The 22,975-nt window shown below is 50.8% G+C and overlaps 1 protein-coding gene and 1 pseudogene across 2 annotated transcripts in view; one reads left to right on the top strand and one right to left on the bottom strand.

Moving 5' to 3' along the window:
* GRM4 (glutamate metabotropic receptor 4) overlaps positions 1-22,961 on the bottom strand; it is a 108,527-nt gene extending 85,566 nt beyond the window's left edge. Inside the window, exon 1 of one of the 2 annotated variants that reach the window (XM_006907361.2) lies at positions 22,065-22,961. In XM_006907361.2, coding sequence (XP_006907423.1) covers positions 22,065-22,583 — 519 coding nt within the window. In that variant the 5' untranslated portion in view covers positions 22,584-22,961. The remainder of the gene's footprint in view (positions 1-22,064) is intronic. The other variant, XM_006907362.3, reaches the window with a different exon arrangement.
* On the top strand, positions 15,857-15,975 carry LOC112476159 (annotated as a pseudogene).
* Positions 22,962-22,975: the final 14 nt, after the last annotated feature.

Genomic DNA, 22,975 nt, shown 5'->3' with positions numbered 1-22,975 from the left:
CAGCTAGAAATTAATCAAACTTCTCCATGTCCATCCCCCCCACCTTCCATCTTAATGAAGATTATTTATCCAACAAACCAAAAAAAAAAAAAAACAGGGAATTAAATTTAATAAGCCCTTCTTTTTGTCCCCTCCCCACTCAGGGGAGGCAGTGTCTCCCAGCTAACAGCTCTATAAACTGCGCCTGGAGGACCACCGCAGATCCATGATTCCTGGGTGCCAATCAGAGGAGTTTCCCCAAAAGAAACCCCTCATTATTGCGCTCCCAGCCTGGGTCTCACTGCCAGCTCTCTGACAAAAATATGAAAAGCAGTTAACTGACCACCCATCCTCCTGAGGTGGGACAGAGGGAGGTTCCTGTGGCCTTACTGATGGCAGTGGAGGGACTCACCAGTTTCTTTGCTGGGAGAGAAGGGTTTGGGTGTGGAAGGTGGGGAGCGTGAGCACCCCCAAGTGAGGACATTTAATTGCCCATAGCAGGTTCCAGCTGGAAATCTCCTGGCCCCAATCTCTCAGTAGGAAGGGGCTGGAAGAGAAGCAGGGGAAGCTGAGGAAGAACTTCCTGTGAGGACAGGACTCAGTCTCTCCAGCCCAGGGCACGAGCATCACCCTCAGGCCAAGGATGTGCCCTGCACCCTTGTTTTCCTCTGGCAATTTGTTGGGCCTCTGCCTCCCCAAATTCCTCTTCCCTGCAGGTTTTGACTCCATGTTTCAGCCAAGGCCACCTTTTGGAGACAGTTTCCTAAGTCACTACTCTTAAGGTTCCCCCCTCAACCATCCGCTTTTAGTCTTCTCTCTGGCTTTGAAAATTATAATAATTGCCTCCCATTTACAGTTTTCACATACATTCTCCCATTTAAACTTCACATCAACCCAGTGAGGGAGATATTTGTCAGGGTGCTCACCTCATGGGTGAGGAAAACTGAGGCTCAGAGAGGGCCCTGCACAAAGCCCACGTAGCAGTGGTTGAGGGTCCCAGCTCTGGTGGGCCAGGATTTTGAAACCAGGGGTGTGGGGCAGGAGACAGGGAAGGACAGAGCTCTGCTGAATTGCCCCCTGGAAGCCTCTTCAGGGGCTTCTGTAGAGGAGGGTTGGGGGTTGATTGCCCCCTGGGAAGAGGGAAGTGGAGAGGAGGAGGAAAGGGAAAGAAGGGGAGAAGGGAGAAGAGGGAGGAGGGTTATTACAAAAAATTCCGCAATGCCCACAGAGGCCACTGACAATGGTATAAATTCAGTCTACACAGGGCAGCCAGAGAGCACCTTTTAAACCATAAATCTGATCCTGTCACTCTCTGCTTAACTCCTTCCAAAAGCTGCTCATTGTACCTGGAGTGAACAAACTCCGTCCTGGGACCCAGGAGTTCCTGCCAGTCTATCCCCTGCCACCTCTTCTCCTCCTCTCTGAACAGTATCCCGTTGTTCCTCAGATGTGCCAGGAATGTTCCTGCTTCAGGGCCTTTGCAATGGCTGTGTCCTCCACAACCCAGCCATTGGCTCCCTTCCTTAATAGCCTGGGTCTATGTTCAAAAGTCCCTTCCCTGACCACCTTGTTTAAAGGAGCCCTTCCCATCCTTCATCATTCTCAAAAACCCTGACCCTGGGCAATTCTCCACAGCACCTGTCACCACTTGAATTATTGCTTATTTTATTCGCTTCCTCCCCCTAGAAAGCTCCATTTGAGCAAGAATTGTATGTGTTTCTGCTCACAGCTGTATTCCTAACCTAGTTCAACATCTAATTAACTATTTGATTGGTGAATGAATGAATGAATGAATGAGAAAATTCTTAAGGCCATCATTTGGGCCACTATCACCTCCAATCTGAACAGTTCCATCTGTTTCTTAATCACTCTCTCAGCCTCAGCCTGCGTCCAACCCTCCACTCCATACCCAAAAGAACATTTCTAACCCCCAAGTCTAACCAGGACACTGCCCTACAGGACCAAGTTCACACTCTTGGCCTAAACTCCCTCATCTTCCCCAGCCCCATCTCCATTTATTCACCAACTGACCCTTCCCCATGCCACAAGCCCTGTTGTATCCATACTAGACATACCTTAAGTTCCAGCCATACGTGCCCTGTCCACTTAGAGCACTGTCATGCCTCCCTCTCTGCCTGCAAGACGCCAACCACCTCCTCCAGGCAGCCACCCCATGCATGCCCTGTCAGAACTGACCTCTCCCTCCTCTGAGCCCCCACAGACCCTCATCTGCACCTCCACCACAGTCCCCTCACATCCCAACTTAAGCTGTGACAAATCACAGGTTTGTCACACTTCCCATCCAGAAAGGACTCAGATTTATCCACTCTGGCAATCTCTCCCATCCCCACCACCTGCTCTGGTATCTTGCACAAACTTGGAGTTCCATATTTGCTGAATCAAATGCAACCAGTTCAAACACAGCCCAAGGAGAGTGCTCATTAAAAGGGGCCTTTCCTCCAGGTTGCTGGCATTTCAGGCTGGTCTGAGGACAAATGGACCTTTAAGTGCCACTTAATCATAGCACACAAGAGCAGCTGGCCCCACGTTCCACTAACCTCTCTTAGGGGGTTGCCTGGGAAGAAAGTGATTCATTCACTGGGGTAGAGAGGTGGCCAGGGGCCTGTTAAAATGACAATGCACTGCCTCTGGTCCAGTCACCAGCCCATAATAACAGCTCCTAGCCGACCCAGCAGCTTGCATATGTGAGCATGCGTGTGGCCACCCCCATGGGCGAGGACAGCAGGCACAACACAGCCACCACTGAATTATTTATTCTGTACATTGTTAGCACAGTGGAGAGAGCAACTGTGTCTCCAGGCTTCAGTTAAAATATCAAGGCTCCGTCTGCCCCGCCACATGCCCAGCTGCCACCAAGACTGGCAGGAGAGCACCTCCTGGAAAGCTGTGAGTGCCTCCAAGGCCAACACTACTGCCCCTGTCCTGCCTCCCAACTGTGAGGTCCTGTTTCAGTACCATGGACAGTAGCCTTCCAGCTCTGGCTCCTCTAGGAGTCTGTGGAGAACTTCATCCCAGAGGCTGCCCCTGAAACACCCAGCAAAGCGTTCAGGGCTCCAAAAGACCACTTAATAAATCAATGACCTAAAAGAGACTTTCCAGCTTCCCAAAGCAGCCCTGGGACAAGCCTTGCTGGGTTTTGAGCATAACTGCAGCAACCTTCCACCAGCTCCCAGTCCCCTTAAAACACTTAACAGCACATGGCTGGAAGGCAGGAGTTCAAGGTTCTTACCTCAGCTCTTCTCCAGGCCCCATGACAAACTTGGCACGTCATACCTATTCCCTGGGCTCCATTTTTGTCACTCAGTAAATGCAAATTATGACCGCCAGGCTGCAACCTCCAGGGATTGTTACAATCAATGAAAAGGAACTTTAAAAAAGTGAAAATGAGGTATGAATGTTGGACATGTAAGAAGAGGACTTTAATTACATATGAGTGGGTTTCTGTGGCCTTCCCACCCCTACCCCAACCTGTAAATCCCCAATTCTGGGGCACAGACTCAGGATAAAGAAAGAGCTAACAGATCTTTCAGGAGCTGGCTGGGTCACAAGCTAACTAGGTCACCCATGAGATTTAATTCAACAACCCCCGGACTAGAATATGAGGCCGAATAAAATCAAAGTGGGCGAACTGAAAAAGAGCAAGAAATTCCAAACATATGCTGCCAAGAACTGTGGAATGAGCACAGGCTTCAGCAGGCAGTGCTGCAGGCCTTTACTGCTGTCTGGACAAGCCTCAGTTTTCTCACCTGTAGAATGGGGCCAGTGATGTTGACTTCCTAGCCAGTGGCTTACATTATATAACCTATGTGAAACTCCTGAAACAGTGCCAGGCACATAAACTCGATCATTTGTTTTATTAAGTACCTACTATGTTCCAGGCCAGGAGACAGAGCAGTAAAGAAGAGAGCCACAACCCTGCCTTGTAGAGCTAACACCCAAGGGACCAGTATTGTTATCCATCAGGACAATGGGAGAGGAGGCATTCAAGATGGGCCTTGAATCTCAGGTGGAATTTCCAAAGAAAAAAAAAAAGTGGTGAGAAGATATAATCCCTTTGGGGAAATGTTTGGCAGTGCCCCCTAAAGCTAATCATCCACACCCCCATGAGCTGGCAATCCTACGTGAAATGAGCATTTATGTCCACTGAAAGACATGTACACAAAAGTTCAGAGTAGCTTTATTCATAATAGCCAAACACTGGATTCAGCCCAGATGTCCAGCAACAGCAGAATGGGTAAATAAATGATGAACTATGCAAACAATCATACAATAGAATATTACAGAGCAATGAAAAAGAGCAAATTACCAATATACCCAACCACAGGGATGAATCTCATAGACAAGATGAGTGAAAGAAGCCAGACACTAAAGACTTACCACACGATTCTATTTATCTGAAGCTCAAAACCAGGTAAAACTAATCTGTGCTGTTAGAAGTCAAGCTCCTGATTAGCCTTGGGGAGGGAGGCATATTGATTGACTAGGTGTAGCTCAAGGGAAAATTCTAGGGTAGGGGGCCTGATACCCAGTCCACAGAGGGCATCAGTCATGGGCCTGTTGGGAACCAGGCTGCACAGCAAGAAGTGAGTGGCAAGTGGGTGAAGCTTCATCTGTATTTGCAACCGCTCCCCAAGGCTAGCATCACCGCCTCAGCTCTGCCTCAGATTATCAGGCTTTGGATTCTCATAGGAGCACCAGACTCTGGTATTAAAAATGTTAGGGACTGCTGGTCTAGGGCACTGAAAATGTTCTATATCTTGATGTTCATACAGGTACATGGATTTATAAAAGCACATCAAGTGTGCACCTGAAATTTGAGTACTTTACTGTGTATAAGTTACTTCTATTTTTTTTTTTCATGTAAAGCAAAGTGGACAGAACATTATTCAGGGAAGAAGGGAAGCAAAGGCTAGCAGATTGGATATGGAGGAGCTGAGAGAGTGTGCCAGGGAACTGCAGCAGAAGTGGCAGGGGCTGGAGAAAAGGCCTGGAGCCAAGGTAGGCAAGATAGGCTGCCAAGGTAATGTCACTCTGGGAGTCCCAGGGCCTCTACCTCCTTCTGGGCACCTCCTACTACGCATCCCACCTGTCCACAGAAAATGATACACGTGAGGTCGCCTGCCCTCCCTGCCAGCCTGGCCCCCTGCCCTCCCCCTCCCTTAGTCGCCACACTGGATTGAAATCCCTGAGCTTAGTTTCCAGAGCTTTAGGGGCTTTCCTCCTGAGCAGGGATAGAGGGAAGCCACAGTCCCAAGCCTGCAGTTCAGCTGAGCACGTCTCCCTGGGCCCCCGCATCCCAACCCACAACATCGCCATGGACACCTGGTTCTACCTCCCACACTCCACCTGCCATGTCCACCTTCCCACCCGTCATGGGGAGCTCACCTGAGCACCTGTCTCTCCCAGGATAAACGCTCCAATTAAGTAGGGCCCTCCTACCTCCTGCTTCCCACATCCAGCACCCCAGCCTTCACTGTCACATCTCTTCATGGAGAGAGAGCCCACTCAAAATGTACAGACACGGCTGAGGAAGCGCCACCAGTGAGATTTGGCACATCAAAGATGATAGCGCCCCCCAACGGGTGCTTATGTAGCCCTTAAACACAATGTTTCAAACACTAAGAATACTGAAAAATGCTCCCAAACGTAGTCTGGTGGACAAAAGCTGGCTATAGAACCACATAGATGTGATGATCTCAACTTCATAAACATTAAGAGGATCACTCTGGATACTGGGATGAATGGGCAACTTTTATTTGCCCTTTACACTCTTCTATTTTCTTCCAAATCTGCAATGAACATGTTGGCTTTTCTAACAGCCCCAATAGGAAGGAGTCAGAGGCCATCAGGCCACACTCACACGTAGGCACCCAAGGCTGACCACCCTTGGCTCCATGGTACAGAGTGAGGGCCAGCATGACTCCAGCCTGCAAATTACCTTTAACACCACTAAAAAAAAAAAAAAAGAGCCAGTGGACTGAAAGGAGCTGCTCGTGACATCCAGCTGTGTGTAGGGGCTGAGCACCGGGCTGGGGGTCTGGGACTCTGGTTCTAAGCTCAGCTCTGATACTAACTAGCTAGGAAGCCTCCCACACATTAACTTCTCTGAGCCTCAGTTTCCTCACCTATAAAATAGGGCATCTGTCCTGACCACTTTGAAGGACCATTGTGTAAAATGATCAAGAAGTGACTGTAAAAGACTCTAAATTGTGAACTGTTGTGATAGATCCCTGAATCCGCTTTCCCATTCTCTACCAGGCACTATGGCCCTATTGCAGTTGCTAAGAAATGCTACGAAGCTGCCCACAGCAAGCACCCAAAAGTCCTAAAACCATGGACCATTATTTATACACTGGACCCCAAGCTGTACATAAAATACACATATTTTTAATTGAACTGAAAACCAAATAAAAGCTAAAGAAAAAGTCACTTCCTCATTTAATAGCAAAATCTGAGGCCTGTAATAGATCCTCAGTAAATATTGCCAAATAAATACAACTGTACAAACTGGAATAAAACCTATTCACTCGATTTCTCATGAAACACGGAAATATCCAATGTTAAATCAGGTACCTGCTGCCTAATATCCAGTAGGCTCTGTGCCTGATTTCTTTTAGAAACTGAGGGGGGTTTTTCCACATTGATACCTCTTTGTCAAAAAAATTTTTGACTCATCCTTCTGGATTCTGTGGGGACCCATAAAAGAAAGAGATGACATAGTCCCTAACCTCAGGGTTTCTCAGTCTCCCTCTCTTCCCTCTCTTCTCCTCTCTCCCTCGCTCCCCCTCCCTCCCCCTCCCCTCTCTCCTTCTCTCTAAGGGAAGACTAGAAGAGGTGAAAGCTCAGTGGCCAGCACTGACTATGAGGAGTTAGAGTCAGAGGCAGGTGAGCGGTGATATGGGTGGGGAGGGTCCCAGAGGAGAAGGTTGAAGTTGGACTGCAAGAATGGGGAAGAATTGGGTGGAATTTCAACAAAGGGAGCCATGTCTTTTTCAAAGGGAGTTTGGTGAATTATATAAAATTAATATGATAACTATGTACAGTGTGCTCCAGGGACAGGCTTTTCTCTCTCTCCTCTCACTGTGTACCTTCAGGTAGAAGGAATGAGGCAGTAGATTCCCTGACACTTAAGACCATGTTTTACATGGAAAACAAAAAGTATAGTTTCAAGCCCCCCCCTCAAAAAGAAGAATTTTAAGTCCCTCCAGGAAGAAGTAGGAAAGTTCCTTCCTCACTACCCTCAAAAAGTATCCAGTAAAATTTGGTCTGGATGCATTTTGCAGATGGGAAAACTGAGGAGCAGACAGTATAAATGATTTTGCCCAAGTCCCAAATGTGCTTGGGCAAAGGCTTGGAAGGGGGAAAGAGCATAATATGTTGGCCTGGAATGAAAACGCTCCTTGAGAAACTGAAGGAAGCAAAGAACCAGCCCAACACCAGCCCTGAGCAGATGCACGACCCGATGAGTCGCACTTCTCAGAACCTCATCTGTGAAATGGACACACAAGGCAACTGTGGACTCCACAGGACAGCAGAGTATGGGCATGAAAGTGGTTTTACTGGGATTAGTTACACAAGAATGATGGGGACTGGGGTGGGGGTCTTAGGGGAATAGGCAGACAAACAGCAGATTCTGGCCAGTGATGGTCCCCCACCACACCAGCTCAGCACCTTCCTAGGGGCACGCATGGGATGGAGGCCCCAGCTCTTCAGGGCCTCCTGGCCCCAGGAAGAGCTTCCTGCTCCTGCAGGATCTGCCCAGAGGCCTGGGGCTGTTCTGGCCCCCACCCCACCCTGCACAGACTCACAGTGAAGGGGGGCCCACTCACTCCCTGGAGCAGCTCCTAAGCTGAGAGCCAGGGCCCTGGGTCCAGCTCAGCCCCTACACAAGGCTGCATGGAGACCAGATCAGGATTGCTACCAGGCCTGCCCAGCTGGCAATGCAGGTGGAGGCCCAGCCATAGGGCACTTCTGAGTCCAGCCCTCAATGGCAGGAGGACAAGGAATTACAAACACACTTGCCCTTTGACCCAGCACTATGTTGGAATTTACCCTATGGAGACATGAAAGTAGCCAATGCACAGTCACCCATCTTGGCTGTTTGTAAAAGCACAAGATCTGGAACCACTTAAATGTCCCTTATGAGGAGGCTATTAGCAGAGAGTGCTCTGTTTCCATACAAAGGCCTTCCTCACTGACAGAGAGCAATCCCCAAGGACACCGTGATGTCACCGAGCAGGTGCTGCAGACATGTGAAAAAGGCAGGGGAGAACACAGGTGTACACACATTCCCCCTGATACACTAGACGAACAGTGTTCCCAAGTGTGTGACACAGGCAGCCCCTGGCCAGGCCTGAGAGCTCCTTGGAAAGGAAAGCAGGGAGGGCACAGGGAGGGCACACAGAGAGCAAGGCTACCATTGGGGACAGGCGGGGGTGGGGGGCACCTCCTTTGGTTCCTTTGAACACCCTAGGGAATGTATTATGCATTCAAACAAGAATGCTGTAATTGAAAGGAAAGCCCTGCCTGGTGGTCTCCAAGTATCCTGGGGCCACTGGATAAAAGGCCCATTCAGGAGAAAGAAGGAGAAAGAAGCATCTTTAAAGGAGGCCCTCTCAGGTGACCCACACCCTCTCTCTCCCCACCAATCCCTGTCTGAAATGCTTGAGAATGAAGCCAAGACTCAAGACCAGGAGAGCCCAGCACAGGAGGTGGGGGCTCCCTGGCCTGGTGTTTTAATGGTGAGAGGAGGGGCGCCAGATCCAGGCTGACCATGCATGTGTTGGGGGAAGACGAGCAAGCAAGGGGGTGACTTTCATCTGGTTGGGTTTGTTGTACTTTCCTAATTGATTTTGTGTCTGTGTCACTGGGATACTTAGGACCATCTTAGAAACCACTTAAGCAATTTAAAATAATCAAAGTACTGTACTTATAAGGCACTTAACATTTCCTCACACTTCAGCTTCCCATAAACCCCTTCAGCTGCAACTTGAGGCCAAGCAGTCAGGAGCAATCGCTGTGAGGAAGGAGGACGCCTGTGTCAGGTCACAGCTCCTGCCAGGTCACCTGGAGTCCCAGTAGCCCCAGAGCAGCCCTCCCACCCAAAAAGCACACCAGGCTCCTCTTGAGCCCCTGTGTGCCTCTCTCTCTCATTCTCTCTCTCTCTCTCAGTGTCTCTCTCTCATTCTCTCTCTCTCTCATTCCTCGCCCCTTAGAAGCACCGCCCTTCCGGGAAGCCCCGGGGCCGACGCTGGGCAGGGGCTGTGGGGTTCCTACCTACTCCGAGCTCCCCCCTACTCCTCTTAGAAACACCCCGTTCCAGGAAGCCCTGGGGCCGGGCCCCGCTCTCTCTCTCTTTCTGTCTCTCTCTGTCTCTCTCTCTCTCCTGGTCAGGCCTTTGGACTCACCATCCCCTCCTCCTGGATGCCCTCCCCTGCCAGCCAAAGTGCCCCTCTACCTAGTTAATTGTGTGTACTGGCCATTGAGTCTCAAATAGTTGTCCTCCTATAAGAATCCTTCCCTTCACCCCACTGCTCAGCCTGATTAGGAGGCCCCTCTTCTGTACTCCTGGGGCATCTCATCCACCCCCATTACAGCACTCATCTCACTGTCATGAAATTACTGCCCATTCAGCTCCCAAACGGTGAGATCCTTGGCCCATACTCCGTGCTTCTAAAGCATGGCACAGCCAGCACAAAGCAGGGGTCTGTGATGTTCGTTGGGTAAAATAGTGAATCCGAGCATATCCCTCCTCTGAATGACACTAGAACCCAGCCAGGCTGCAGCTACCCTGAGCACTCAGCAGGCCCCAAAAGCACCAAGCTGCACCAGAGGGGAAGTAAAGGCAAGCCCTGACTAAAGCCTCATCTTTATCATCATCCCCACTTTACAGAGGAAGACACCCTAGCTCAGAGAGATCCAACAACTCACCCGAAGTCACAGTGAGTATGCGGCAGGGCAGGGAGGGGAACCTCCAAATGTAGGTCCAAGAAGCACTGGGAGCTTGATGAAACAAGACTCCACACCCTGAGAGCCTCCCTAGCAGGGCTGGCTTAGGCCCAGGCACCCCTACAAAACCTGTTTCAACAGGCCTCCAAGGGTTCCACTGGGGAGACGGGTGTGTAAACCAGTGCTGAGCAATATGGCAGCCTCTGGAAAAGTTCTGGAAGTTTATTCCCCCCTCGACTCTGCAATCCTGCTCCTGGGTATGACCCACAAGAAACTCTCCCAAGAGCACAAGGAGGCACTGGCAAGGGTGGTCATGCAGCACCGTTAGTAAAACCAGAGAGATCAACAGGGGACTTGTCTAGGTGACCACAACAGAATGAACACGGAAATGCACAGGGCACTGCTGCAGTGGAGGGGTGAACTGCTACATGGCAAAGGAAAGGAACAAAGCAGATCACATAGCAGAGTGACACTGAGCAAGTTACAGAATATATACAATATGATCCCTTTTTTATCAAGCTTACAACATGCACAGCTAAGTATTATTTGTGGAGATATACAAAGAATTTAAAGTGCATAGGAATTCAATTAAAAACACCCATAACGACAGGGCATGGCTGCCTCTGAGGGAATGAAAAAAGAGTAGGATGAAGAGGCTCATGCAGGGGCCTCCCATTTGCAATATTTTCTTTCTTAAAATAATTTTCACACAAAATTAGGGCAAAATGTCAATATTTGACAAAGCCTAGTGGTGAGTACAGGACACTTTATATTATTCTTTATAATTTTTCATAAGCTTTAAATAGTCTGTTATGAAAATCTATATGCTGCATGAGAGACACCCCTTCCCGTCAGACCCACATTGAAGATGCCACTCATCTTTAATAAAATAAAAGGCTCATTTGGGAAAGTTGTGTGCACCCCACTTCCTGCACGCCCCCTCACACAAGCCCCCAGTCCTAAACCTCCAATATGTCCCGGAGGGCAGTCTCCCACCTAAGGGTTAAGCTTTGCCCTCTTCCTGCTCTGAGGCAGGGGCCACAAGAGATTCCCTAGCAGCTTCCAGAATCTGAGCATGGAAGGAGGAAGCAGCTCTGGGCATGAGGGAAGGAAGCTAAACACCCCTTGCCCATGGCCCTGACAGAGGTTAATGCTGCCTGTCTTTTCTCCTAAACCACAGCCCTGGGGGATGGAAAATGAGGTAAGAGCTGCCTCTCTTTACTCTGCAGCACTAACACCAGAGAACCATTAGGGCCCCGCTCTGCTCCGCTCTTGCACAGGGTCGGTGGGGGTGCTCAGCAGGCTCCCTCCCTTCAGGATATTTCAGCTGTGATGAGTTTTAAACTCCCCCTCATCTCCTAGGGACAGCTGGGGAGCAGGCAGGGACCTCCAGCATCCACAAGGCCTAGTTCTACCCTACTGCACCTGCACTGGGCCAGGGGCAAGGCTGGAACAGACAGAGCTTCGCACCTCCTGGGTCACCCTGGGGTACCTCTCCATGAACCTCAGGGAGAAACTGAGGCCTGCGGAGGACTCAGGTTCACAAATGAGGGAATTAAAGAAGCAAAAAAGGAGAAGAGTCCAGCCCCCTCCTCATGCACGAGCATGCCTCAACAGCTACTGTTTCTTGAGCACCTGCTACGCACTAGGCTTTGTGCTCGTCACTTTACTTTGTCCCATTTAATATTAACAGCCACCCATCTACCCATTTTACAGATCTGCAAACTAGGCTCAGAGAGGATATGTGACCTCCCCAAGGTCACAGAATCAGCAGGTGGCAGAGCCAGGATTGTCCTTTCTGAAGCAGGTTTGTGCCCCCTGTGACAGGTCTGGTCCCCCACAGCCCTGGGAAGTCTGCAGAGCCAGCCTTTGTCATCCCCAGGCAGTCAAAGCAGAGCCCGGAGCAGCAGCAAGACTTGCCCACAGTCATGTCATACTTTCAAGGAGAAATTTCTAGGGCTATGTGGGGGTCACCCTGAGTCAGGGGAAGGGGCCTGAGTGGGCTCGGTGCCCCGCAAGCAGTGCTCAGTACTAAAATGTCCACAGCCATAATCAGGTATGAGGCAGGTGGGTGGCCAGAGTGGGTACAAGGCTGGGACATCATCCAGGAGCAGGTGGGCTTGTCAGTGGCTCCAACCTCCTGGCCTTAACCATGAGGCTGCCCCACGACAACCAGAGAGAGTCCCAGACAGAGCAGAGAGAGTCTGAAAGGGACCAGGAGGAAAAGAGATGGGAAAGGACGTGAGAGGAAAACAGAGCTAGCCACAGAGACAGAATGAGGCAGGTGGCTGGGGCGCATACAGAGAAAGAGGCCATCAGACTAAGAGTCCCTGCTCCCTTCCTTACATCATAGCTTCAGGCCATGGCTCTCTGTGGCAGTCCCACACTCAAGAACAAGAAGCAGAGAAGCGAGGCCAAGCCTGCCTCTCCTCCCCTCACCTAGCCCGGGCCCCCAGGCAAGTGGCAGGCGTAAAGGTCAATCGAAATATAAAGTAGAATTTGCCTTCTTCTCATCTCCAACATGTCTGGGTCATAAAAATGCTAGTTTAATAAATTGGGAGGAAACTGAAAAGCACACAGTTCATTCAGGGATGGGCAGGGGGAGGTAGGTAAGTTTAACCCTTCAGATGCTGTGAGCCCACCCCTGCTGCTGGCATAGCTCCCCCAGGCTCCCTGTTGTCTGTCTGTGAGTCCTTGGGCCAGGAACTGGTGGTGGGGAGATGACGAGAGGTCAAGCCCAATCCTGCCCTAAACATGATCATGGACTTTGGAGAGACCCCAGAGTGCCACGTGAGAGACCTCTACTTACCCTAGGATCATTTCAGCCTTTGGAGGGCAGGGAAGTCTTGAATTTTGAGTCAGGGTTGAAAGAGGAGTCTGACTCTGCCCATCAGACATCGAGAAAGGCATTCCAGGAGGAGGGCATGGCCCAGGCACAGGCACAGAGGCAGGTTTTGGAAAGCACAGCACACGCTCAAGGAATGTGCAACATAGAGGTGACTGGAGAGGCCACTGGTGCCTGACACCGGAGAGTAAGTTCAGGGGCTCCTTCTGCAGAAAAGGCTACTGGGTAGAAAACTGGAGTCAGAGCCTATTGAACCTAACACCCTCATTTGACAAAGAGGACAGCTGACCCAGCCAGGGTCCCACAGAGAGTTGGCAGCAGAGCCAGGCCCAGAACACAGGTCCTACAGCCCTCCCCAAAGTGGGCAATAGAAGATCACACCCACCCCCACACACGCACCTAACAGTGTGATGGTCAGGAGAACCCCAGGACCATCACTCAGAGGAACTCAGGGATGACTCACCAGCGCCCTGCCCTCCACGTTGCATGGCTCCCCACCTGCATGGCTCAGACCACACCCCTTCCCCTCGGATGCTCTGGTGGCAGGAGATGAGGACTAACAGCAATGAGCCCTACTCACTGCCAGCTCCTCACAATATCATTCTACTTCCACACCTGAAAGGCACATGTGATTCTGCCCATCTTACAGATAAGATGAGCAAGGTCCAGAGAGACCAAGTGACCTGGGATTGAGACCTGAGCTCCCTCCTGCATGGCTGCCTCCACAGCCAGTGCCCTGGGCTGCCCACCGTGAGCAGGCACTCGGCAGACACCCACACTCATCGTGCCTGGCACTGCCCCGAGCACTTTCTATGCATTCCTCATTTAATCCTCACAACGCCCTACAAGGTGTGTGCTACAGGTGTTTCCATTTTACAGATGAAAAAATTAAGGCACAGAGAGGTGCCTCCCAGGTAATAAATGACAGAGCCTGGGAATGAACCGAAGCCATCCGGTCCCAGGCCTCACTCTCTAAACACTGCATGTTACTGCCCTCAGGGCACCCCACCTTTCTGGTCCTGCCTCACACAGGTCTCCAGAATCCAACTCTTTTCATCCTCAGCAGGGAAACAAAGGAGGAGGAGCTGGAAGAGGCATGGAAAACCTGGGTGGGAGGAGGCCAGAAGGATGGGAGTCAAGGGAAAGAACATGCCTCTCACACAGGCTCTGCCCTTATATCTCCTCCCCATCACCTCTGTGGCGTCACAAGGACTGTCCAGGGGCCACTTGCCTATTTTACAGGTGAGGAAACTGAAGCTCTGAGAGGCTCAGTCACTTGCCCAAGGTCACCAGAACTCTGGTAACCCTCCTCCCACTACACCCTTCGCAGTAAGAAAGAGCAGGATGTAGGTTTGGGGCCCCCTCGATCCTCCTCTGCCTGTTCCCGGAGCTCCTGGGTCAAGTCAACAACTAAGTACAGTCCTGCCCCAGGGCCTTTGCACTTGCTGTTCCTTCTATCTAGAAAACTTCCTCCAGATATCCACAGGGCAGCCCACTTCACTCTATTCAGGTTTGTGCACAAACATCCCTTCTTCTAAAAGTCCGTCATTAACCATCTCGTCTAAATTGACACCCCTGCTCCCCATGGCTCTCTAGTCACTTTCCTGCTTTGTTCTGCAAGAAACTTCTCCCCTTTGACATTATATGTTTATATGTTTTACCTGTTCATTGCTTGCCTTCCTCTTCGAACATGGAACCCCACCAGGGCAAGGCCTCCGTCCGTTTTGTTTCTAGCTTTACAAAGTTGCTTAGAGCAGTGCTTTTCCACCTGGTTTGCACATGGGTATCACCTGGGGAGCCCAGGCCCCATCTCAAACCAAATAAATCTGAATTCTTGGGATGGGGCTCGGGTACCAGGATTTTTAAAACTTCCCCAGGTGATTCCAATGTGCAGCCAGATAGAGAACACTGCTCTAGCAGAGCAAGACTCAGGGATGTTCAGTTCAGATTGGGTGAGTGAGTGAAGGGATTTTTACAGATGGGCAAACCAAGGTCCAGATGGGAGAGGGAGAACCAGAAGCCAGCCATTATAAACTTGAGCCTCCCCAGGCTCAGTCCCACCTCAGCCCCTCCACAACGTCACACACCTCACTCAGGTCCAACCTGGTCTCTAAGAGCCCACCAGGCCTCTCTCCAGGGCATCTCCAGGAATTCTCCCCAGAGGCCCCCAAAGGTTGCTACACCCTTCTTTTGATTCCAAAATAATGAGCTTGTTTGCTGTCACCAGAGCTGAACCTCCTGCTTCCACTCTCATACCTCTTGTATTCAGAGAGGTTCTGCCAACCCATGGGGCATCTCAGAGGAAATGGGCTTGAGCAAACTGCAGGGTGGGTGGGGGCACTCCCTGGAGAAACCAGGTGGGATGGGAATACCAGAATAGCAAAGAGGACTCAGAGCATCTGGTCCAGCAGCCAGCTGAGCCTCCCAGCAAGTGTCCAAATACAGACCTAGGCCCCAGGTCTCATCCCCCGCCGGAGGGCCAAGAGTCATATGATCCCCAGGAGGTTGTGATTAGCCCCACTCTTGAGAACCACTGGAGCGACGTCAATTCTACCCCAGTGGCCCCATCCACAGGGACGGGACCTGCCAAGAGCACAGGGAGAACTGACAGGGAAGAGTGAGAGGGCTCCAGCATTGCCTGGAGCTGCCCCCCAGTGCCACATTTCCCCTCCTCCCACCTTCCTCTCCTCTCTCTGTTTGGGCTCAGGCCTGACCCAGGGTCTTGATGTCCACATCCCAGACTCCTGCTACAAAGGGACACCTGAGCTTAGAGGAAAGAGAGATACTATAAAAGCAGAGAGAGGGCTGTATGGTCCTCACATCGTCAGGAGAACAGCCCCTGACAGTCACACTCAGCGAGACCCACTTCCGACATCTCTTCCACACCTTCCCATCCCTCAGTTGCCCGGCACTCTGCAACACTCGAATGTCTATCACACCTGTTCTAGTAACATCAGCGTCCCCTAAGCACCCACTAGGCTTTGCACACATTATCACTTGTGCCAAATGAGTGTAATCACACCCATTTTACAGATGAGTAAACAGATGCTTAGAAAGGCCACACAGTACGGCCATGCCACCCTGAACGTGCCCAATCTTGTCAGATCTCGGAAGCTAAGCAGGGCCAGGCCTGGTTAGTACTTGGATGGGAGACCACCTAGGAAGACCAGGTGCTGTAGGCATAAAAAAAAAAGAAAAAGAAAAAGAAAGGCCGCACAGTAAGTATTAGACAAGATCTCAAACTCGAGCCTGCCTATCTGATGGCCAAGAGATAAGAGAGCAGAGTGGTAAAAAAGGTAGATTCAGGACCAAAGAGCCTGGGTTCATATCCTGGCTCCACTACTTACTAGCTGTGTGACCTTGGGCAAGTTGCTTATCTTCTCTGTGCCTCAGTTCTCCACACATAAAATGAGAATAATAATTGTATACCCACCTCTGGGGCTTGCTGTGATGATCGAAGCAGATCCTGGCACGGGATATGTGCTATGTAAATATAATTATTCCACCTCAGGCATCTGACCGGGAAGGTCTCTCATCCACCCCTGAATATTTATTGAGCAAGCCCTCTTGGGACGAATCTCTAATAACAGCCTACAATGGTACACGAGGATACCATTTAACAGAGAACAAAGCTTTAGATGAAAGGAATCCATAAGTCAGTGAGGAGCTGGAAGTGTTTGTGGGGAGGAAACACATCCAGGTGGCCCAGGGATCACCAGAGAGGTTGGCACTAGTGGGCACTGGCTTGACCCAATGGTGAAGTGGGCCCTGCTGCACTCACCCCGACGGCCTGGAACTGATGCAGAGCTCTGCAGACCATGGCTACCTGCTGTTGCCACAGAGTTTTGAGGAACATGCAGGCTATAGATGCCTCACTCCCTGTGAGTCCATTGGGCCAAGATTTCCTGAGGGCCTACCATGGGCCTGGCACAAGCTGGGGGTCCTCAAGGTGCAGCTTAGAGTCTAGCAGGGGTCAGCTCCCGGTCTCTGTCTCATCCACTCCATGTTGAGGTCTCAGCTCAAGAGCAGCCATAGATGATATGTACATCAGTGGGCACTGCTGTGCTTCCATAAAACATTACAGACACTGAAATTTGAATTTCATGAATTTTCCTGTGTCATGACATATCATGATGCTTTTTATTTCCAACTATTTAAAACACAAAGACCATTCTTAGCTCATGGGCCATACGAAGATGGGCAGCAGGCTGGAGGAAAAGCCAACTGTAAATAGGAAAATAAACATGGACATGACCACAAACGGGGCAGGGGAGGGGAGGGGAGGGCTTCTCTGAAGAGAGTCCATTTAAGCTTAAGGTAGTATAAAAAGGATCCAGCCTCAAAGAGTGAGAGGAGAACATTCTGGACAAAGGAAACAGCAGGTCCAGAGGCCCAGAGCAGGAAAACAGCATGGTGTCTTCAAGTGACACAAAGAAAACTGCATGACTGGTATGACGTGCACCCAGGAGAAACAAAGGATATGGTCAGGGTCTCCAGGAAGCACGGGGCCTCTCAGACAGGCAACGAGTTTGGGAGTTTGCATTTAGATCTAAGGGCAATGAGAAATCAACAGAAAGTTTAAACAGGGGGATGAGCTGGTGGCCAAAATGCTGCCAAGTATTTTGGCCTGGGTGCCAGGAGGACAGAGCTGTCTTCAAGGAAGAGGGGCAGGCTATGGGAGAGTCTCGAAAGGTTTTCTTAGTTGTGCAGTGAAAATACTTTAAAGACACAAAACCCTACCCTCAATAGAATATCTGGTGTTAGCTAAGCCACAAAGTTTCCCCAGGAGCCCTAGGCTAGGCGCTGAAGGGCGGACAAGACAAGCACCAGGCAGCCACAAACCTTTACAGCACTTACAGCCCCACATGGGACAAGAGAACTCACACAGCCGGGATGAGTGTGGTGTACAGGCTAACATCCATTACCGGCATCCCTGGCTGGCTTCTCTTGAAAAGCTGAGGCACCTGCCTACCTTCCCATTGGCTGGCATTCCCTCCATTCTCCCTCCTGCCCATCCTTTCCTGCCCTCCCTCCACCCTATCCCACTCCTTATTCCCATGTCCCACTGTTGTGACAGGAAGAAAACTCTCATTATTCAAAGGTTAAGTTGGCTACTCAGTCTCAACACTCTGCAGGAAGACACAAGAGGCCCAGCAGATGGTGGGGCCTCTCCAGAATCAGCCTCAAAGGTCACCGTCTGTCACTGCCCACCCGCTCCAGCCTCTTCCGCATCAACGAGCCTCTCATGCTGACTTCAGGCCCGGCTACAAGCTGTGCAATGACATTTCCTGTGGGCTGACTGTGTGCCAGGCACAGTGCTAGGCCTTTTGTGAGCATTAACTCTTAATTCCTACACCTGGCCTATGAGATCATTATCATCCTCGTTTTACAAATGAGGAAACTGAGGCACGAACAGGCTAAACAATTTGCCAACATGGCAACGGCTCTCTGGCTCCAGCATCCAAATTCTTAACTGCCACACTGTGCAATCTCTCCTTCTTTGAGCCTCAGTTTTTTCTCCACTGCAAAATGAATGAGGGACTCAATGAAATGATTTCTGGATCCTTCTACACTATTACAGGTCCAGGACTTAAAAAGTGCTTCTTTCCAGGGTATGTTCTTTCTCCTTCCACAACAATGGCTGCTCTCAGGAAGAGAGCTTATTGGCTCACTCACACTGTGGTGTAAAGGGCTCACACAGTGAATAGATATGGTGGATAAGGTGAGGTAACTAACTCTGGCAGAGTAGATATTAAAACCCAGGGCTAACTAGCTCTAGAACCTGGGCTGCCCCCATAACATGGCATTGTACAGGCCACATCCTGTGGGTTTAGGATCTCTTCCAAAAGGTACTCTTTACCTCCATCAATATTCCCTGACCTACGAGAATGGAGCCAAAATGAGGACAAAGGAGCAGGATGGGAGCAGGGAAGGGAGATAAGCTGTCAGACCCATGACTTCCCAGAGTTAGGGCTCCTGATCCCCAGTGAAGGCCTGGGTTTGAGACCCACTTCCACCCCAGTTTACCTAGGCAGGCAGCCTGGAAGGAGTCAGGTCTAGGAGCTGGGGACCTGACTTTCAGCCTTACCCTGTCACCTAATCAGGACTCAGTTTCCACACCTATAGGATAGGGAATTGGCCCCTTCCCGCTCTGACAGTTAAGTTCTGTTCACATCCTCATCCTGACTGTACCCCATTATCATTCTCTAGGCAGGAAATCACCCCTAGTGCTCCTAAACCCGGAGCTCCTCTCTGAGCTGTGCACAGGAAATCCACCTCTCTAAGGAAGGAGCGCTATAATCACTGCCTCTGGTGGAAGTTCCCAGCAGGCCCTTCTAATGGCCTTGGCAGGAGCAGGAGTGGGGCTAGAGCTGCTGTGGTGTCCTTTGAAATAGATACCTGACAGGGCAGTTCCCCAGGGCCCCCAAAGTGCCCCTCCTTCATCCTCTTCTGCCTGAGGCTCCTGCTCCTGACCTCCCTCCCCAAAGTTCAACCTTTCTATGTCTGTAAATGGCTTTTAAGTTTCTCGCCGGCCTCTCATGTCTACCAGTTTAATTATTGAGGAGCTCTCTTGTCGCCAGCCTGGAACATTAACGCTGTTAAAAGGGACCCAGGGAATGCAGACCACAGCTGTCAGTCTCCCTCTGGCTCTCTCCCCATCTCTCCCCCACTCCCTTTCCTTTCCCAACATGCCCCTCTTTCCCCCATTCCTTCTCTCTTCCACAAGCCTCCAACTCCCAGTCCTATCTTGCTCTCAGTGTAGCCTGGGGGACTCCTGATCCCCGCCCCCAACCCACTCCTATCTCTGTAATCTGAGGAGAAACAGACAAACTGAGACCACAGCAATATATGACAAGATGGGCAGAGGAGGAAAAGGCACACCTGTGAGCCCCAAGGCTGGTGTGGCACTTTGGCCCCAGGCCCCCTCAACCCACCTAAGACCTTCTCCAACCTGGAAGCAGTTAGCGTAGAAGTCACAGCCCACCCCATGTGGGACACTAGTCACCTCATCCCAAAATATCGATGTTTCCGAGAACACACTTTAAGGCCTAATGCTGACATTGACCTTTCTTAGAGCTTCTGTCAGTGTCAAGTGATTCCTCTGAGCTCCTTTGATATCTTTTCCATCGCCCTATCAAGTAGGCACTGGCTCCCCTCTGAGAGATGGTTGGGAGGGACTCTCACCAATGTCATAGCCTCAAGAGCCCAAAAAGGGTGTTTTACATCTTTCTAAAATAATCAGTCACGAGTTTCATTAAAAAGCTCAGATAAGGAAGCTGCAGCAGCCTCCCACACGCTCTGGCCTTCCCAGAGGATGGGGGTCTGTGCCCCACCCAGGTAGGCTGACAAGGAGTCCAGGGCTTGTCCCCCCTGCTGGATGGCCCAGGTCACCTCACCTCCCAGGGTAGGCTGAAGTGATGACTCAGCTAACCCAAGCCATCAGTAGGCCCTGGACTGAATAGCTGAACCTTGCTTCCACCCTCTCTGGGTCTCCAGGCCTCACTGCAAAATTAGGCAGGTGGAAGGACTGGGTCAGGCTACCCATTCTCCAACCATCCCACTAAGGAATGGCAGAGAGCAACGAAGCTCCCCAGGGACTGTTTGAATTGTCCCTGCGAGGGCAAAGTCTCCTTCGGGTCACCTACTTCATCTTCATTTTCACTCTTCATAATGCATCCATTTGTTTTAAAATTAAAAGTGTTTTCATCTAGATCCTCAAGTGAAACCAACTCTCCAAGAAAGCACAAAGGACAGGACCAACATGGCACATGTGGCCCAGACCAGCCTATAGCAAAGTTCCAACCCCATCCCACACAGTGAAAGGGCAATTCTAGCCTCCTTTCTTTCCAAACTGCCCTCATCCCCAATACAGGGACCTTATACACCATTCACTGCCATTTCTACCCCGGCTCCCACAAACACCCCCAAGTACTGATGCATGATAGGATTAACAAATGGGTACCAGAAAGGGTCCAGGGGAGAGGGGTCTATCCTCAGCACTTCCCACATGGGGACCAAACATCCTTTCTCAATACACTCCCTAACTCTAGAAAGACTGAGGAGAGAAGGGGCCATATCCAGAGGCAAGAATATGACACCAGAGTTAAGGAGGGTCCCAGCGGCTTCCTCTGTATGTCCCTTTCTCCTCACCCTGGTCTCAGTCTCTCTCTCTCTCTCTCTCTCTCTCTCTCTCTCTCTCTCTCTCTCTCTCTCTCTCTCCCTTTCTCTGTCTCTCTATCTCTTTTCCTCTCCCTCCTCCCCACCTGTCACTCTCTCACACACACACAAACACACATGTGTACACACATATGCGCACACAAACAGAAACACATGGAACAAACAAGAAGTCTCCAAGAGAGGAGCAGGCATATAATTATTGGTAAAATGCTTGTAATGTTTTTTCTCTCTACCCAGTAGCTTTCAGTTGTTTTAGCAGCTTAGCGAAGCACTCAGCTCCAATTGAATTGCAAATCAGCAGCTCCTGCCCCAGGAAGAGAGGAAGGGAGGCGGCAAGGAGGGGGCAGGGAGCGATTCCAGAAGGAAAGGGAGAAAGGTGTGCAAGGAGAAAGGGCAGAAGGAAGGAAATGAGTGAGGGAAGCTTGGTTCATGGCCAAGGGCAGCAGAAACAGACACCGCCTGCTTGCTCCAGGCCTTTTTCTATCCTCATCTACATTCTCTGTGGACTCAGTGGCCCAACGCCCCATATAAAAAATCAGGACACATTTTCTAACCATAATCTTGGGGCGGAGCGGGAGGGCCACGCGGGGCTTTCTCAACGACCCAGAAGAAAAACATATTTTTCTGGGGAATTGCAATTTTTTGAAAACAATGTCAAAACAAAACCCTTTCTACCTGGCAAGCTTCAACGTTCACATTTCCATTCTATCTGACTATCTTTTACTCTGTTTACCTTTCTATCTGTCTGTCTTTTTATATATTTGGCTGCCTATCTCCTCCTCTTTCTGTTATTCACCAGCACTTCCTTTTCCATTCTTGGTTCAGAATTCCCCACAGAGGAGCAGAGATGATCAAATAGCTGCCACCGGCCAGGTGCTGTTTCAGCACCACGGTCAGCACCACAACGCTGAGTCTCTCGGGACACCTTCATTCTACTGGGCCTAAGCTCTGACCACAGATCGGACTACCCCCAAATTCTCAGATACTGATCCCAGGGGGAAAAAAAATCCCAGAAAAAAACTCCCAGGGGCTGGTGAGGCCTGGCACCCTGTTGGCGGAAGAACATCTCTGGGGCCAACCAGCAGGCACTAACCTTGAAGAGACGAAGGATGTTGGCCACCATGATGGAGACTGAGCTCCCTGAAGCACCGATGACACCCACCACACGTTCAGGTTTGGTAATGATGGGTGGGCCGCCACTGCCACAGCGGACCTCTGTGCCATCCTTCTCGATGAGCGCCTGCACAAAGGTCAGCGACTGCTCGAGGGCATGGGTGTCCCTCGAGCAGGTGTCCAGAATGCGGGCGCCCAGCGTGATGTTGGGCAGCAGGTCCGGGTCATTGTTGATGCGATCCAGAGCAAAGAGCATGGCCTCCAGCCGGTGGATGCCCTTTTCCTTCTTAAGTTCTCCACAGGCCTTGCCCTCTGAGCCCCGGCCATGCACTGGGAACAGGCCACCCAGTGTGATGTCCCCATCTATGCGGATGGAATTCATGTGGGGGTGGCCCTTTGGCTTCCCCAGGGAGGAAGGCACCCAGGAGCCATAAAGGCTGAGGAGCAGGCAAAAGGGCAGCCGAGCCCACCACCAGCCCCAGCCTCTCTTCCCAGGCATCTCAGAAATCCCTAGAGATCCATGAACGGCAGGCCCCACTCTTAGCCTTAGCCACCCCCTGACCCCGCAGCCTGGGTGACCATGGGCAGAACAGCCCCCACAAGTCTCTCCAAGGTAGCTTCAGCAACAGGGTGGCTGAGGGCAGCCAATGGGGTGAACCATGCTGGTGCTCCTCACCACTTGGGCAATGCTCAGTTGCCGGCACAGGCCATGCCCACAGATGGCAGGGAATGGCCTCAGTGCAGCAAAGCTCTGGTCTTGGTTCCCACGTCCTGCAGGCCTGTTCTTGGTGGATGACTGTGAAAAAGGGAGTGTTGTTCCTAGCTTGGCGAATCTTGGCATCGAGGAGAAAACAGCTCCAATGTTCTCCTACCAACCTTAGAAAGAAGAGA

Source organism: Pteropus alecto, unplaced genomic scaffold (assembly GCF_000325575.1).
Source record: "Pteropus alecto unplaced genomic scaffold, ASM32557v1 scaffold202, whole genome shotgun sequence".
Lineage (NCBI taxonomy): Eukaryota > Metazoa > Chordata > Mammalia > Chiroptera > Pteropodidae > Pteropus > Pteropus alecto.
The sequence above is the reverse complement of the archived record's forward strand: the minus strand, read 5'-3'. Positions and strand labels throughout refer to the sequence as shown.